Source organism: Squalius cephalus, assembly GCF_949319135.1.
Source record: "Squalius cephalus genome assembly, chromosome: 2".
NCBI classification, from domain to species: domain Eukaryota; kingdom Metazoa; phylum Chordata; class Actinopteri; order Cypriniformes; family Leuciscidae; genus Squalius; species Squalius cephalus.
The window spans coordinates 53713364-53732087 of record NC_137123.1 but is presented as its reverse complement, the minus strand read 5'-3'; the positions used below and the strand labels follow the sequence as shown (position 1 = coordinate 53732087).

Genomic DNA, 18724 nt, shown 5'->3' with positions numbered 1-18724 from the left:
TATTCATTAGGGAATAAAAAAAAAACATATATGCACATGATAACAGTCACTACTTTTATTTTGAAATCTCTACCGGATGAACTACTGGTTGTAGCGGCGCTTTGAGGAGAGAGACTGCGGGAAAAAACAGCAGGCATGGCGGGGCGCGGGAAAAGAAAACCCAGGTCTTCGCCACAGGTACTTCATATAATCTTCACCATTTCGAGTAACTTAGTTAGAGTACAGTGTTCAGGTATCCCTTTACGCTGAGTTTATTCTGAGAGTTAATGGGGTGCTCGTTTGTGAAAGATTGTGAGTCATATAGATTGAGCATCCACTAACGTTACACTTCAGTTATTTTGTTTGTACATTCAATCCATATAGTTAGTGCTAGTGAATATTATATAAGTAATCACTATGTGAATCTGTTCGTGTCTTCAGCGTTCATTAGCTGCAGTCTGTTGCAAAGACCCAAAATAATGTGTTAGTAGTATCATCACATCAGTTGCTAAGCAATTTATGTACAGTTAAGTTATGCAATGCATCATCTGGCATTAGTTTATTCTGACAATTTAAAAGTGTCCCTTCGATTGTAATGACCTCTATTAATATTAATCTGCACCTTGCACATGTGTTTTCTTAGCTTAACTATTCTGTACTGGAGTGTTTCTTCATAGAAAAGTTATCGTCCTATAGTTTTTATTATTTTATTACTGAAATTATAATTTCTGCCAATACAAGGTATTCAAATGTTGCCTGTTCCAGACAGAAACACCAAATGGCGAGGTGAAAAAACCAAAAGAAGGGCAAAGGGATGAGAAGACTGTTGTTGCAGGAGAAATGAGAGAAGAAGTGGAAAGATTGTACAAGCTAAGCATGCCTGACGATTTTTTCCAGTTTTGGGAATTTTGCAAGAATCTTCGTGCTGACTGTCCTCAAGGTATCTGTGTTATATTGATGGTTCTACATCCGTACCATCACTATTATCATACACCCTTAAAAATAAAGGTTTTTTGTAGCAATGCAATAAAAGAACCATTTTAGTGTGATGAATATTTTAAAATTCTAAAGAATCTTTTTCCATTATAAAGAACATTTTGTGCAAAAGGTTCTATGGAATTTAAAGGTTCTGCATGGAACCATCAATGCTAATTAAAGAACCTTTATTTTTTAGGGTATAAGCATCTTCAAATTGATTATAAATATGTTGATTAAAATGAATATTATTACAGTTATGTGATTTACATGTCTTGTTGCAGTGATCTTTAATCGTTGCATGTGTGCTTTACAGATGCCCTAAAGGAAACACTTGGGCTTCAGCTAGTTGGCCCTTTTGATATCCTGTCCAAAAAACACAAATCTTCCTCTCAACCCAACTTTCATCTTCATTGGCGCCATTTTTATGATCCCCCAGAGTTCCAGACAATCATACTGGGCAACGTAGACACCCAACACCACATGGGCTACTTCAGGTGACTATTAACCTGTGAACATTGCTTACAAATTGTAGTCCCTTACTGAATACAAATGACATGGTAAGAATTGTAGTTAGTAATGTAATCTATTACATTACACATTTAAGGTAATATAATTGGACTACTTTTTGATTACTTTTAGATTACTTTTGACTTAGCTTGTTTATTGTATACATTGATTTGAATAGGATTTTTTGGAATTTGTGGTTCCCAGAACGTTTAATATTAAGCAAGAAATAATATTGTACCATATTGATAAATACAGAGAGAAAGAAAAATGATTCCATTGTTGAATTAAACATTACATTATGACATGGTTTCCCAAACTAGGGTTTTAAAATGAAAATAAAACATGAACTAAAAAAAAAATTTGTTTGTTTATGCTGAGCAGACTCTCAATTTTCCATGTAGTTATAGTCGCACAAAACTTTTGAGAAAGGAAAATATAAAATAAAATAAAAAGAAGAATTAGGGAGAATCAATGAATTCTGAATAATTTACTTACATTTTGTGAATATTTGGTAGTCATGTAATCAATAAAAATAAAAAAAGTTACTGGATTCTGATTTTAACATGTAATAAAATCCAATTACAAGTATTTAATTTTTGGAATATGATTACGTAATCCATATTAAATATAATCAGTTATTAACCAGCACTGCCTGTGAATGACATGTATTTTCATAATTGGGTAAAATAATAGTTGCAAGGATTATTGCAAAAGCAAATTTTGTCACATCAAACTGCAACAACAAATTCATGGTTTTTTAACTTTAAAATATAATTTTTGTTTTTATAATAATGAGGTTTGTGTGATTCTCTAACTGTACTTGTCTCCCTGTTCAGAGATCTACCTGATGCTTTACCTGTGTTTATTGGGGAGAATGAAGCCAAGAAGGGCTGTACCATCACACAGATGGGGGACAACATCTTTGCAGCAGTTCTGTAAGTGTCTTCAGTAGATAAAAGTATAAAATTAAAATAGATGCTGTCACCATTTTAGGTTTAACTTTTTAAGTTTTCTTTTTTTTCTCCCCATTTTTATTGATTTTTTTATTTTTCATAAGTTTATTTTAAATTTTCCTTTGGAGTGACAAATGAATTGATCAGATTAAAAATTAAAATGAGAAAATATTTATTTTAAATGGGGTATAGCATTTTTTTCATATTTCTATTTGCACAATCTCTCTTTTGGCACACAAACCTAGGCTGTTTTTGAAGAAGAAAAGAAAGGAGAGGGGACAACAGAAGAACGAAGCTGCTTTGGACAGGTTGGAAGAAGATTTGAAGCGAGAGGCAGAGAGGTTGGATTTGCCTCTGGAGCAGAAAACTAAAGCAATGAAACAAAGAGAGAGAAAGGTATGTGAAGAAAATGATTTGACAGAACCACATATTTGTCTCTGTAAAACTGTTGTAGAGGTAACTGGCATGCCCAAAAATGAAAATTGTCATCAATTACTCACTCTCATGTCTTTCCAAACCCATAAGACTTTCGTTTAAAAGATATTTTAATTATCTGAGACTTTCTGCCCATCCATTGAAAGTCTATTCTCCCACAATTCTGACGGTTCATAAAGAGATTGTAAAAGAAATCTATATGAATTGAGTGGTTTAATTGAAGTATTATTTGATATGTTATTGAGTGCTCTATGTATGTCCACTAATCAGTGTTTATATATGAATAGAAGATTTGGATTAAGCCGCTCGATTCATATGGATTTCTTCATTTACCATCTTTTTATGAACTTTTTGAAGAGTCTGAGTTTTGGTTAAATAGTCTTTCAGTGGAGGGACAGAAATCTCTCAGATTTCATCAAAAATATCTTCAATTTCGTTTAGAAGATGAGCGAAAGTCATGTTTGGAACGTTATGACGGTGAGTCATTTATGACCGAAATTTTTAGGTAAACTAAATCCTTAATTTCCAACCGTTAATAACAGAAATTTCCAATCTTTTATTTTTCTGCAGGTAGTCACAAAGACATTTCATGGAGCAGGAATTGTGGTTCCAGTGGATAAAAATGATGTTGGATATAGAGAATTGCCAGAAACTGATGGTAACCCTGAAAATTTCTCTCACCCATTTTAATGATATTTTGCATTTTAGTGTTGACTAAAGGCCCCGATATACTCACGGCGAAGTTCTTTTTCGTTCTTCGTTTAGGGCTAAGTGAAGTGTATCGGGGTCTTTACAATACAATGGTCAGATTGTGAAATAATGCTGCTGTTGCATTGCATCATGCAATATCAATATTAAAATTTGTAATGGGAGACAAAACTATTAGAAGACTTCAGTTTACCTTCTTCATTTTGTTTACCTGTAGCAAGTCTGAAGAAGATTTGTAAAGCAATTGCGGAGGCCAAAGATGACGAGGAGAGGATGAAAGCTTTCGCCCCCGTTCAGGAAATGATCACCTTTGTTCAATTTGCCAATGATGAATGTGATTACGGCATGGGCTATGAGCTTGGGATAGATCTGTTCTGTTATGGCTCACATGTAAGATAAACACACACACAAATAATATTCAATCAAAAATTCAACCCTAAATCTGTGCACGTTTATATTTATTCACATATACATTGAAGTATTTCATGTGTTTTTGTGCAGTTGTCTTTGCATTATATTTTATTAGTTCTACCACAGTTTTATCTATTCAAAATGGTAAATATTAATGCAAATTAATAATCAAAAATAAATAAAAACATGTAGCTTTAAGTATTTTTCAGTTAAATAAAAAATAGTCTTAAGTAGTAATAAAATAATGATAATATAAAGCACAAAGAAACAAATCACAAGCAATAGAGCGAAGAACACTTGACTTTTTTAGCATCTAACAATAAAACATTTATTGAAGTTTATTCAGTATATGTCGTCAATATTTCTCTTTATTTTTTTGTTAAGTGGATATTATACTTCAGCGTCTGTGTACATTCACTAAAGGTATAACTGACTATGTTTACTTTAAATGGGTTATGAATTGAGAAATCTAATTTTTGTTGATCTTTTGACATATAAGAGGTTATTGTACTATAAAAATATCCTGTAAGTTTCAGAGCTCAACTTCCTCGTTAGTCCAAAAACAGCTTTTATTGAAACCAAGGTCCCAAAATGACTCGTTTTGTGTTTTGTCTCAGTAATGATGTACTAGTGCGATGAAAGACCGCCTCTGCAGAAGATTTTTCTTCATCATTGCCTCTTTAGCCCGCCTACCGATTCATGCTTGTCATGTAGTAAATGCGTAAATATGACAGAGACGCAAACACAGGATTTCATTTTACTGTGGATTTGATTTTAAACAAGACCCAGGCTTTTCAGAGAGATTTGAAATAAAAGATGTTGCTGTGATGACTATATTGGCTCGGACAGTAATGTCGCAACACACAAGTGTGAGTAACAGTGTTTTTACCATGTGCCACTATTGCTTTGTCTTTTACAGATCAATTGCTATGTACTTATTTGACTCACACTTTACTAAAAAATTATGAATAATTGATGAATATAAGAATGACAGTGCGACAAACAATGGTACATTCATTCATAATTCGTTCAAACGAAACACCGTAAATTATCCTCTATAACTATACTATTACTGTTCTATTACTGCAACTGTAGTAACTCCAAGTACTTAAAACTTTATTTTTTAGACTTGTAAAGCATAATGTAATGTGCCTAAATGATTCACAGTTGCCAAATGTTTCAACTATGTAGCGAGATGAACACCTTTCTGTAGCATCTTTGTTTCAACAGTAATATAATGCAATAAAATACAATACTACCACACAAATACGTAAGGAATAAATGTAAATAAATATGATTGATTACCATTTGCGGTGTAGGTTTATTGCCTTCAGATTCGGGATCAGACTCTGGCTTAAACGTGTATAGCTAAATTTCTCTCAATTCCACACGTGTAATGGCAAAATCTTGAAAAGAAAAAAAAAAAAAAAAAATATATATATATATATATATATATATATATATATATATATATATATATATATATATATATATATATATAAAATAATAATAATAATAATAATAATAATAAAAACAGTTCATGACCCCTTTAATAAATGTATTTATTTATTAGTTTATTTACATTTCAATATGGAACGTGCATTAAAGGGATGGTTCACCAAAAAATGAAAATTCTGTCATTAATTACTCATCCTCATGTCGTTCCAAACCTGTAAGACTTTCGTTCATCTTCAGAACACAAATGAAGATATTTTTAATGGAATCTGAGAGCTTTCTGTCCCTCCATTGACAGCTATGCAACTGACACTTCAAAAAGTTCATAAAGAGATTGTAAAACGAATCCATGTGAATTAAGCGGTTTAGTCCAAATTTTCTGAGGAGACACGATCACTTTATATGATGAACAGATTGAATTTTTATTCACATATAAACATTCATCAACTTCATACATACTAAACATTCATACATCAGGGCCCGGTTTCACAGACGGTGCTAAGATTAAGCCAGGATTAGGCCTTAGTTCAATTAGGCATTTAAGAAGCTTTTATAAACATGCCTTTGTGTCTCATCATATGGGTTAATTTTACAATCAAACTTTTTGAAGCGTCAAAGTGGTAGTTGCGTAGCTCTCAATTGAGGGACAGAAATATCTCAATTGCATTTGCTTTTAAAGATGATTGGAAGTCTTATGGGTTTGGAGCGACATGAGGGAGAGTAAACGATGACATAATTTTTTTTTTTTGGGTGAGCTAACCCTTTAAACCTTGCAGACAAATGCAATGTTTGTGTCCAGAGAATTTTTTTAATACCTGCATAGCTGTTACCTTCAATAGCTTTTTGCTTTCCATCCAAGGCCATCTTCCAGGTGGTGTGTCCTTGCACTTTACAGACACATTAATAGCCATTTCTGACAGGTTTTTTTATGATAGAGTTCTGCTGGACAACTGACCAATTGCCTTGTTTTCCTTCTTTCGGTAGTATTTCAATAAAGTGGTACGTCAGCTGCTGCCATTGGCATACAATCTGCTGAAGAGAGGTCTGTTTGGAGAGATACTGGAGGCGCACCTCGCCAGTCGTTCCCAAGACAACCTTGACCAGCTCTCTGCTGTCTGACGTATATTGAGTGGATGATGAGCTATTCAGAATGACTTCCTGTAAATGGTGTTCGGGGTGGGGTCAGAGACAGATTACACTGCACTAAATTACGCTGTTAGGTACTGCTGCTTCATTGAATATGCTACAAAGCCCAAGAAAGGTTAGTTTCTTAAACCTGAATTACTCATACTTTTCTAAAAGATGTATCGGATCATTAAATAAGCATTTTGCTTTGCATACATTTAATTGGTTAAACTTAATTAAAATGAATAGACACATATGTTTGTTTGTTTTTGTTTTTAAAGGTAACTTTCAGTGTTCCCTTAAGCTTTTTTGGCTGTGCTTAAGGTTAGTCCTATATTAAAAGTGAAATCAAATTGAGTTTTCTTCAGGTTCTACATCCTGAGAGTCAACATTTTGTGAGTAATACTGTGCCTTTCCAAACCTGATTCTCTTTCATTCACACTGTCGGTCCAGTAAACCATAGAAATGAGTTACAGCTGCTGAGAGTTCAGTGTGTTATATGTATTATTTACGATTCTGCTTTCTGCATTTCCATTAACATATTTTGCATAACCCAGTTGCTTAAAAGCAAATGGTCCTTAAGTTTACCAGTTTATCTGTGCAGTAAGTCTTAGAACTTAGCTGTGGTTTCAGATCAGTTTATGCTTATTTTTGTGAAAGCGGAACATACTATACATAGAATAAGCAGCTGATTCTTGTTTCTGATTGTTAAAATGGTACTTTTAAGTAATCTGTACTGAGAAAATGAGTTTTCAGTGTCAAGTCTGTTCACCATTATAATTCCGTTATTGTCGCCCAGTACTGATCCATAGTAGATGTTTAATAAAGTGTATATTTTTTATGTCCTATCTTTTTTTATTGACTGTGCTGTGTGAAAAATGAACATATTGAATCTGTAATATATTCCATCGCTATAATTGTGCTTGCACTGTAAATTGTTAGTATACTAAGTATAGTTTTCAGTGTCTTTAAACTATTTGGATGCTTAAAGTGTACATTTTACAACATTTGCTACCCATATTTAGCTACTAATGCAGAGTAAAGCAGCATATTCGGTTTAGACAAAATATAGAGTTTTTTTGTAATGCTGAGCAGATCATTTTATTTAGATGAAATGTTAAGACAAACCACCCCCCTCTTAAAAAAAGATTTAGCTTTATCTATCTATCTTTCTATCTATCTACTCGCCCATCATCCATCTATCTATCCTCTAAAATTCTGTTAAATTTACAGTAATCAATTACAATAATTTAGATGTACAAATACATTAATAACCCAAGCAATATACCATAGCCAAAATTCATATAAATTCATATTTCCTTTGTGTGTTTTATTCTATGTAGCCAAAGGCACTTTTCTTTTTAACTTACAAAATGTTTTGTCTTAAATATATTGTAAATTTTAACCATAAATTTACAATTCAATATTTTCATACTTCTCAAAGCCACACATTTGTTTTATGGTAAGTTGACCAGTTAAAAGGATTTTTAAGTATCTATATATATATATATATATATTTTTTTTTTAAATAAAACAATACAGATGGGAGAGACTGGAACTAATTGTCACTTATTTTGTCTATTTGGCTAGAAAGCTATTGATTATTTTCCGCTGATACAGTTAATTTAACACATTGATGTTTTGTGATAACATGCCCTGCTATTTGGACTAAGTTGTCACAATGGAAACTAGCCATTAAACAACAGGTGTAAAAAAAAAAAAAAAAAAACAGCTCTTGGATGAGGCAACTTATTTGCATATATCACTTGTTTTGATATTTTGCTATCAAATGCAGTTATGAAATGCACACGTTTTAGATGTAGCCTACATTAAGTGTCCAAATACTTTTGGGGTCCACTGTATATTCCATATAGAAGCTATTAAATCCATTTTGGTTTTGCCTCGTCATGTGTAAGTGGAGGTTTGGCTTATGGAGGAGGGGAGTGAGGGAGAGAGAGAGGAGCACGGGAGGGGGCTTCTCAACACAGTGATGAGAACATCGCTCGTATTGCGCCTCTCTTACACCATCGTATATTTATCTAAGGCTTCTCGTTAATTACCCACATTCACCCTCTTATCTCGGTCAGTGTTTCAGCACTGCAACATCGGTGCATGTGCATGTGAGCAGCAGGAGTGTCGCAGGACAGCGCGCGTGAGACCCGCACCGCACAGTCACGCCACAGGACGTTCGTCAGTCTCCCACTCTCGAATTCAACCACAACATGTGTCGGAGCTTCAGCCCTCTCATCTGAGGCCGGAGCACAGGTCTCGACAGCCGCAGTATCAGGACTGCCAGATACCGTTTCCTGGACGACATCACGCGCTGAGCCTGAATGTCGAAAAGCTCGGGAGAAAGTCAGAGCAGGGGCGGCTCCGTCCGAGACGTGAGGATGGCCTCCAATAATACCTCATCCGAAGGAGGCTCTCCACCCCACCAGAACCGCATCCGACAGGTCAGTGTGTGTGCGTGTGTAAAATGAACGAAACATTCCGCTTTCTGATGTTCAGTATGTGTGGGCGAGCGTGAGTGACACCCGTGCTTCGCAGTATTGTGGTCCACTATGCGGAGGATGAGGCGTTGTCCTGGTTACCGAATCCTCCTAAACCATCAGTGGCCTGAACTATAGCAATGTAGCCTGTCTCATTTCATCATGGCAGCGTTGTTTTGTAAATACATGGACACATTGAGGCATAACTATCTATCTATCTATCTATCTATCTATCTATCTATCTATCTATCTATCTATCTATCTATCTATCTATCTATCTACTCATCCATCTATCTACTCATCCATCATCTATCTATCTATCTATCTATCTATCTATCTATCTATCTATCTATCTATCATAAAAATCTGCTAAATATACAGTAAAGTGGCCATAAAATGATGTAAAAATACACTAACAACCCAAGTTTATCATAACAAGCCTATTCATAAACCATAGCCAATATTCATATTTTTTAATTCCTATTCCAATGTTCTTTTTTGTTTATTTTTAATGTTATGTAACCTGTAACGTATTATTTTAATTATATTATTTTATATTAATTTATATTTTGACTTACAAAATGTGTTGAATATAATGTACATTTTAACCACACATTTACAATTCATACTTTTCATATTTTGCAAATCCATCAGTTAGTTTTTTTGTACGTTAACCCATTAACAGAATTTTGAGGTCTATTTTTTCCCCCATTGTTTTTCCATATTTGCCATGTATGTAATGAAGTCGCTTTTTATTTCGGGCCAGCCTGTACGTGATGCTGTAGTGACCGTGTGTGTTGACTGCCAGTGAGGTTCACACCTGACAAACTGCTCAGTTAGAGCAGCATTGTTTAGATCCTTAGGGGTCGATGGTACCATTCTGTCATGCTGCCAAGGTGAGATTACATTTATTTACTGGGGTGTTTTTACCTATGAAATCACAGCTGATGACACTGCAGAGCTTGTTAAAAAAACAAAGAATATCTAAACAGGGTTTTTTCTGTCACGCCCTCCTAAGAGCCCTACAATAACAATATTAGCCTCACCCTGCCTGTCTGCTTATTGCAACCTCATAAGCCAATTCATCAATAAAAACCAGCCATAAATAAGTGATGGCCTGGCTGAGTCATGTACGGCATTAGCTTGTCTGCATGGATGCATAGATGCCCTTCCATGCCACTCAAAGGTGTAGCCTGTGTGATTTGTTGCTCGAAGCTTTCCCGAAGATATTTTCCACCCTATTTTCTTTATTATTTCACTTTTAGAGCTGTCAAGGCTTAGTGCCTGTGGTGGGTTTTTCTTCATGGTCTGTTGAACTACATTTAAACTCTGGGTCTAAATTCGCCTTTCATCTCTCCATTGTGATGTATCCTAAATCGGTCTTCTGCTCTGACGTCATGGTCACACCCTGTGCTCTTGTAAGATTTAGCTGGTATAGCCTAAATGAAACTGGTCAGCCTCAACAATGCTTTGCACGTTGTGTTGAATATAGATTATAGATTATATGGAATATGCACAGCTTAAATAAAGTATCCTGTTACCTGTTGTCCATATGGTGAAGGACTGGGCAGAAGTCTTTTTCTAAAGCTATTTCCTGTCAAACACACTAATGCAGTTTCCTGTTGAATCCAGAGTTATGATATGAGAGAGTGCTGTCAGGGTCTCTCTGGGTAATTAGATTCCAGTAATGGACCAAGCACTGCAGGCACATACACACAGTCGTCATCTTATTGCATGAATACCATCCACTGGCACTCCTAGTCTTTGGCTAAACAACATTTGTTTGAATATGTGGAAGTCTAGTAATTGTGCCAATACGTAGCCTATAATAAATGCAGTATACGATCTTTGTTTGTATGTACTTACTGCAGTCAATTTAGTAAGTAATATTGCATAGTCTAATTCGATTAAAGAGTTAGTTCACCCAAAAATGAAAATGAATCATTAATTACTCTCCCTCATGCCGTTCCAAACCCGTGAGGTTTGTGTTTCATCTTCGGAACACAAATGAAGATTTTTTTTTTGATAAAAACTGAGAGCTTTCTATCCCTCCATTGACCGCTATGCAACTACCACATTGATGCTTCAAAAAGTTCATAAAGAGATCATAAAACTAATCCATATGAATTGAGGGGTTTAGACCAAATTTTCTGAAGAGACTTGATCGCTTTATATGATGAACAGAATTTAATTTAGATATAAACATTTACATATAAACATTGATCAGCGAACATTAAAAGAAACTCAACCGAATCTGCTTGACGCGAGACAACAAACCTCTTGCAGAAGTTCAAACGTGCTGCATAACACGAGAATGAACCTCATTGGCTCTTGAGGAAGCTCAAACGTGCTGCGTAACACGAGAATGAACCTCATTGGTTCTTGAGGAAGCTCAAACGTGCTGCATAACACGAGAATGAACCTCATTGGCTCTTGAGGAAGCTCAAACGTGCTGCGTAACACGAGAATGAACCTCATTGGCTCTTGAGGAAGCTCAAATGTGCTGCGTAACACGAGAATGAACCTCATTGGTTCTTGAGGAAGCTCAAACGTGCTGCGTAACGCGAGAATGAACCTCACTGGTTCTTGAGGAAGCTCAAACGTGCTGCGTAACACAAGAATGAACCTCATTGGCTCTTGAGGAAGCTCAAACGTGCTGCGTAACACAAGAATGAACCTCATTGGTTCTTGAGTAAGCTCAAATGTGTTGCGTAACATGAGAATGAACCTCATTGGTTCTTGAGGAAGCTCAAATGTGTTGCGTAACATGAGAATGAACCTCATTGGCTCTTGAGGAAGCTCAAACGTGCTGCGTAACACAAGAATGAACCTCATTGGTTCTTGAGTAAGCTCAAATGTGTTGCGTAACACGAGAATGAACCTCATTGGTTCTTGAGGAAGCTCAAATGTGTTGCGTAACATGAGAATGAACCTCATTGGTTCTTGAGGAAGCTCAAACTTGCTGCGTAACACGAGAATGAACCTCATTGGTTTTTGAGGAAGCTCAAACTTGCTGTGTAACACGAGAATGAACCTCATTGGTTCTTGAGGAAGCTCAAATGTGCTGCGGAACACGAGAATGAACCTCATTGGTTCTTGAGGAAGCTCAAACTTGCTGTGTAACACGAGAATGAACCTCATTGGTTCTTGAGTAAGCTCAAATGTGTTGCGTAACATGAGAATGAACCTCATTGGTTCTTGAGGAAGCTCAAACTTGCTGTGTAACATGAGAATGAACCTCATTGGTTCTTGAGGAAGCTCAAACTTGCTGCTTAACACGAGAATGAACCTCATTGGTTCTTGCAGAAGCTCAAACTTGCTGCGTAACACAAGAATGGACCTCATTGGTTCTTGAGGAAGCTCAAATGTGCTGCGTAACACGAGAATGGACCTCATTGGTTCTTGAGGAAGCTCAAACTTGCTGTGAAACACGAGAATGAACCTCATTGGTTCTTGCAGAAGCTCAAATGTGCTGCGTAACACGAGAATGGACCTCATTGGTTCTTGCAGAAGCTCAAACTTGCTGTGTAACACGAGAATGAACCTCATTGGTTCTTGCACGTCAAGAAAACTTGCTTCAGCTTCAGTTTACCACAACTGAATTGTGTATTGATGAATGTTTATGTGAATAAAAGCCTAAATTCAATCTGTTCATCATATAAAGCAATCCTGTCTCTTCAGAAAATTTGGACTAAACCGCTCAATTCATATGGATTAGTTTTACAATCTCTTTATGAACTTTTTGAAGCGTCAAAGTGGAAGCTGAGTAGCTGCCAATAGAGGGACAGCTCTCAGATTTCATCAAAAAGATCTACATTTGTGTTCCGAAGATGAAAGAAAATCTTACGGGTTTGGAACGTCATGAGGGTGAGTAATTAATGACTGAATTTTCATTTTTTGGGTGAACTATCCCTTTAAGCTGTAATCTACTCTTAAATTCTGTGCTCCAACTTCTTAAACCAAGCAGGATGAATGGAGGTAGGAAGTGGTCCGAGAACAACAGGCCTATGTTATGGTGCTTGTGATGCAGTTCTAAAAATAGGCTACCATCCGTCTAGTCATTCCTACTGCTACACTCTAGTTCCCCTCAGGAGTGGGTTGTGTATTTCCACCTGCAAGGCTGGTTTGGCAGGCGGTATTCTACTGCACTTGGGACTAGTTGTTAGCGGATGGAAGAGTGGCATAAACATTCCTGTACAGAACAATGTAGTGGGCAAAGTGTTTGGTATTTTCAGAGTACTTAGTATGTTTAAACGTGACCGGGCAAATTTTATTTTTAAGCATATTGCATAAATATACTCAAAGAATGGACCTTTTCTAAGGTAATAACATTATCGTCTTTGATTGTCAATTTAAAGTCCGGTCCACTTCACAGCTTATTCTGACTAAGAACCTTGTTTTCAGAAGTATTTTTCTTCCCATTCATTTTATCATAGCTATTTAAAAAAGTATTCATTACAAGGTTATAAGCTTTGAACCAAACCAACCAGCTACTAGGTGAATCACAAACTTTGATTGGAAGCAAAAACAACTTTTTGAAAATTGGACAAAAATACAAAGATACAAGACAAAACTTGACAACAAAAGGTGCAGAAAGTGATTTCTGAGAAACTCTGATGGAAGTAGATCGGACCAAGCACCATAACAAACTTGTAGCTAATCAACAATACATTCATGATGGTATGTTTTACAGAACCAAGATATGCTGTTGTTGTAATGTTAGCTATAGTAACAAGACAGTTTTGAGTGTCATTGTTTGTCTGGAGCTGATGCGCTGCTGGCAACTAACAACAAAGTTTTGCTTGTACTCCTGTGTACTGCATGTTCATTTTTTGTTCTTCCTTGTCGTTTGCGACAGCGTTCTTCGCTTTGTTTTTAGCAAGCCATTACTTTGCGGATCAATGAATCAGTGAATTAGGTTTCATGCATGTGAAATTGGCAACGCACGTGTGCTTCATGTCTTTTGTGTAAAATATTATTGAGACTAATACCAATCCATACCAGTGGACTGGAACTTGTGATTTCGCCCAGGTCTTGCTATTTGTGTGTGTAATATGCATTAGGTGTTCAGTAAACAGAGTGTGGGTGGTCCATGGACATGCTGTCAGAGGCTTTTAGCAGTTACCATTGTATTTATATCAAATTTATTTGAAAAATGTTCAAATATCTATATCCAAGAGGAATAATTCTGTTTGGAATTCTTGTATAGGCCAATATAAATGGAGAATATGCCTATCCGGTGTTCAGACGACTCATCTTTTCTATCATTCGTTCACTCATACTGCATTAGCTTGAGGTTCGCAAACTGTCTTTTGAATAGAGCAGAATTATCAATCTGGCTAAATGCCTTTGAAGTTTTCTAATTAATATATCACTGCCTTGCCAACATCCTACTGTTTCCTGTGTGAGTTCATGTATTATACTCAATAATTTATGGCACTGCTTTCAGCTGTGGCTCATTTTACAGCCAAAACTATCTGGTCAGGTACTGTACAATGTGTAGGTCCTTCAGCGGCTCGCTGTTTCAGTTAGTCTTTTCTCTCTTGTCCTCTGATTGTCCATAACTCACTCAGTCTCTCTCTCTCCTCCCTGTGGGGGAAGTATGATGTGATGTACAGGAAGGAGACTGTAATGGAGCAGAAGGAATATTGCATTATACAGCTGCACGCTGGTGCATTGTGGGTAGTGGGTGCCAGGCCTGCCCTCTAAGGACTGTTTCCATAGCAACCTCGCTGTCCAGCACTGTCTATACACAACTTAAAACTTTAATGATCATCATTATTGACCGTGATCATCCATTATCCTCACTGCCCACGTACGAAAGTTTGCACAAAAGCTGTAAATGTTGATGAAGGCCATATGGTAGTTTGCCATTTCTTGGTACCACTGAATTTTAACATAATCATAGCTATTACAAGATTATAGTGCAACATGCTCAGCCTCCTTTATGCACTGTAAAGAAAAAGTTGCTGCCTTAAATAAAGTACAAATAACTTGGATGTTTAAGTCATTGCAACTTAAATTACATTAAACTGACTTTATACAATTACTTTAAAACTACTTCAAGCAGCCTTTTTCTAATTATTTTTTTTCCAATTATTCATATTAGAGTTAGAGTACATTGGATAGTTGTATATTTTAAAGATTATTTAGTAACACTTTACAAAAAGTTTCTATATGTTAAAGTCCCACTGTAGTCAATCATTAGGTTGCCTCATTTATACTAAATGATACAAATTAGCCCCGCCTCCACTCACTCACACCAGCTCAGAGTTTCAGTTCAGTTTATTTATAAAGCACTATTATAACAGAGCGTTGACCAAAGTGCTGTACAATTGTAAAATGATTGCTAATAAAAGAAAAATAGCAACATTATAACACAGACAGGACGCCTAAAAACTGCTAACAAAACCAATGCCTCAACACACTGCAGACTCAAAAGTTAGACAAAGATGTTCCTTCAGATGTCTTTTAAAAATGTTTATTGTTAGAGACTAATTACAATCGGTTTAATGCTGTTTGGCAGACACACACATATAAGGAGTTGCAATAGTCTAGCCTCGCAAACACAAAAGCATGGATCACCTTCTCACAATCATTGGAAGAAAGAAAAGGTTTAACCTTAGCCAACAGTAGTAAATGAAAAAAAAACATGATTTAACGACTGAGTTTATCTGTTTATTGAATTTTAAGGTACTGGTAAACAGTACCCCTTGACCACAGGTTTACAAAAAGGGTTCAGCTGACCTAAATTTGACAGTTCAGGCAGAGCAGGACCCCTAAACCAGACGAGCTCTGTTTTACTCTCATTAAAATTTTAAAAGTTCACCGACATCCAGGCTTTAACCTCCTTTAAACAATTCACAAGGGAATCCAAGGCATTTACATTATTTTTCCTCAGAGATCCACTTTGCTTTTACAACATTTATAAATCTTGCTTAATTTTTTTTGTTCTTTTTTTTTTTAACAATTCAAGCTGTATAAATGAACATGAATGTATTTCAAATTAACAATGAGCAACTGTAAATTTCTAAACTGACTGTAAACAAAATGGTTGTTCATTGTTAGTTCATGAGACCAAATGTTAACAAACTTAACATTTTGTAAAGTGAAAAAGTTCATGTCAGGTATGCAAGATATGAAGGCATTTTTACATATTTATATAGATATTAATGCCTGACAAATAATAGCCAAGATAGAAGATTTAGATTTTGTTTATCTGAATTTGGTGTGCTAATGTACTGAAAAATGAGAAGCGAATTTGAGCAAAAAATGTATTAAATCAGCAGGTCTGGATGGTTTATTTTTCAGCATGACGCTACAGATGGTAAACAGGGTGGATATTACTAATAGTAATTTAACTAATAGATATCACAATTTCGTCACATTACGGCAATTGTTTAGTATTACAAGGTTTCTGAAATTTTCAAATATTCAAACCATGTATTATGTAATTAAATATGCACTAATGTGTATACATTTCCATTACAGAACTCTGAACATTGGATAAAGCCATTTTATTTTGTTGACGATAGAAATAAGTTTTTTTTACTGGTTTTTAAATGTATATTTTTGGTGTTTTCTTTCCACTAGTCTTCGCTAAATTAGCACAAGATCTCAAAATTGACCAGTTCCTGGAAAAACAAAACAAAACAAATTGCCTGTAATGCTTTGCCTTAAATCACTTGATTGGTTATTTTTTAAGGGGTGAGGGTGGGAGTATGGGAAATGCATCTCATACTTTAAAATATTAATGAAAAACCAATCAGGACTTCCCGTAGGAATGGAAAATGGATCAATGATGGCCCGAGGACAGGTCAAAAACAGATGGGTGGATGGATTAGGAACAATTTGAAAGATGTGGTGGATACACATCCTTGAGAAGTAATGGTTTCCATGCCCTTGGAATGATGCTTAGTGGGTAGACACAGTGCTTCAGTCTTTATGTCAGTTCTCCTGAAAAAGTAGAGATTGATGAAAATACTCAGTGCACATTTAAAGCCAAATACAGATCCAGCACTCCTCATTCACTTTAACAGATGGAAAGCATCCCAAAACTTGCATGTCTGCCAAGGTCTTGTGCTACATGGTTCTTGAAAGCATCTGTAAGGAGAGGTACAGAATGGCTCATCACACACACACACGCATGCACAATAGCCTGCCCTTCCCAGAGAGCTAATTGAGTAGAGTGTGTTTACGGAGGCTTGCTGATGCTCTGATGTGATTGCTGTCCTGTTCGCTGTCTGCATACTTCTATTGATCCGTCCTCTCTTTATATCCCTCTCCCTCTCAGTTTCTTTTTCTTAATCCTTCAAAATCCACCTTCACTTTTTCCATTTTCCTCTCAAAACTCTCAGGCGCATCCTTCATTGATGCTGAAGTTATTATTAGTCATTATCTGGCAGGATTAAGTTGGCAAAGCATGTAATTTGAAGTCACACGATTCATTATTAATCAGTTCTTTTAGGGAGCGGCTCTTTCTACCGTACAATAGATCTGATGTTTTAGTAACCGCCTCACAGGACTGCAGAACATTTCCTCTGCATCCAAATCATATTATGAGAGTGTGCGGGAAAAGATTCAGTCATTTAAAATCTTGATACATTAGTGTAATTTTTGATAGTATCCAAATACCAGTCATGATAAAGCTGCAATTTTTTGCTGTATAAAAACTTGATTGAGACAATATTAGCATTCAAAATAAAATTAAAATTATTGTTTTGATACCCATGGAGGACTTCGAGCATATTAAGAGGGCAGAATTTTTTCCAGACTTTATTGAATTTGACCAAATTTTAGTTTTCTGTTGTTGGGTGCATTTCCTAAAAGCATTGTAAGCAGATCATAGAAACAGTTGACACCAATAGTCTCCATGATATAAAGTATTGTGCAAAAGTTTGGGGTCAGTAATATTTTTACATTTGTTACAAATTTTTTTTTCAAATAAATGCTGTTCTTGTGGACTTTCAATTCAAATCAAAGAACCCTGAAAATAAAATGTTATTGGGCACCAAACCAGCATATTAGAATGATTTCATGTGACTAAAAACTTGCTGAGCATAAGTTTCATTTTTTGTTTCATATAAAAAAAAAAATCTCACAGCAAATCGGACCCCAAACTTTTGAACGACAGTATCCTTACAATGTTTTTGTGAAATACATCCCTGAAATGCACTGTTATAAGAAATAGTCATGCAAAACAAGTGCTAAACTGATACGGCCTTCTTGCGGACAGCCTATATTCATCTCATCGTATTTCAGAGCTAAAGAGATACCTAGTGTTAACAGATTCTTACTGAACTGATCTGATGTGGTCATTAAGACATTAGTGACATTTATCCAGACTTTTGGCTCTCTGCATAAATTCTGGTCCACTTTGTAGCTTATTCTGGCTAAGAAGAAGCACCTGATAAATAGAGCTAAATAGAGGCCCTAACCAGAAACTATAGCCACCACACTTCAAAACGAATTAGAGTGCATTCAGTTTCATCTTCTAGCCGCACTTATTTTTATCGCACGTGTCCTTTTCACCTTTAGAGTACATGCAGAATCAAATGAGCTGGGCGAGGAATAAGAAGCTTCTGGAATCAGAGTCACCAGGCTTAGTGCTATTTGATTTCTGTAAATGGGTTTCTTTTCTTGCAGGCACTCTGATTTAATGTAAGATGATTCGTACATTAAAGC

General features: G+C 35.8%; 2 protein-coding genes across 3 annotated transcripts in view; both read left to right on the top strand.

The window, feature by feature from the left end:
- The first annotated feature begins 84 nt into the window (after window positions 1-84).
- hpf1 (histone PARylation factor 1) lies at window positions 85-7235 on the top strand. Its single transcript, XM_079896244.1, has 8 exons — window positions 85-177; window positions 745-919; window positions 1271-1451; window positions 2301-2399; window positions 2663-2813; window positions 3423-3510; window positions 3778-3950; window positions 6411-7235. Exons 1-8 carry the CDS (start codon window positions 136-138, stop codon window positions 6543-6545), a joined length of 1044 nt encoding a protein of 347 aa, XP_079752370.1. The 5' UTR covers window positions 85-135; the 3' UTR covers window positions 6546-7235.
- A 1265-nt stretch (window positions 7236-8500) lies between these two features.
- The window catches only part of ank2a (ankyrin 2a, neuronal), a 79121-nt gene continuing 68897 nt past the window's right edge, over window positions 8501-18724 (top strand). The window contains exon 1 of one of the 2 annotated variants that reach the window (XM_079858255.1): window positions 8501-9004. In XM_079858255.1, the coding sequence (XP_079714381.1) occupies window positions 8885-9004 (120 nt within the window). In that variant the 5' untranslated portion in view covers window positions 8501-8884. The remainder of the gene's footprint in view (window positions 9005-18724) is intronic. The other variant, XM_079858256.1, reaches the window with a different exon arrangement.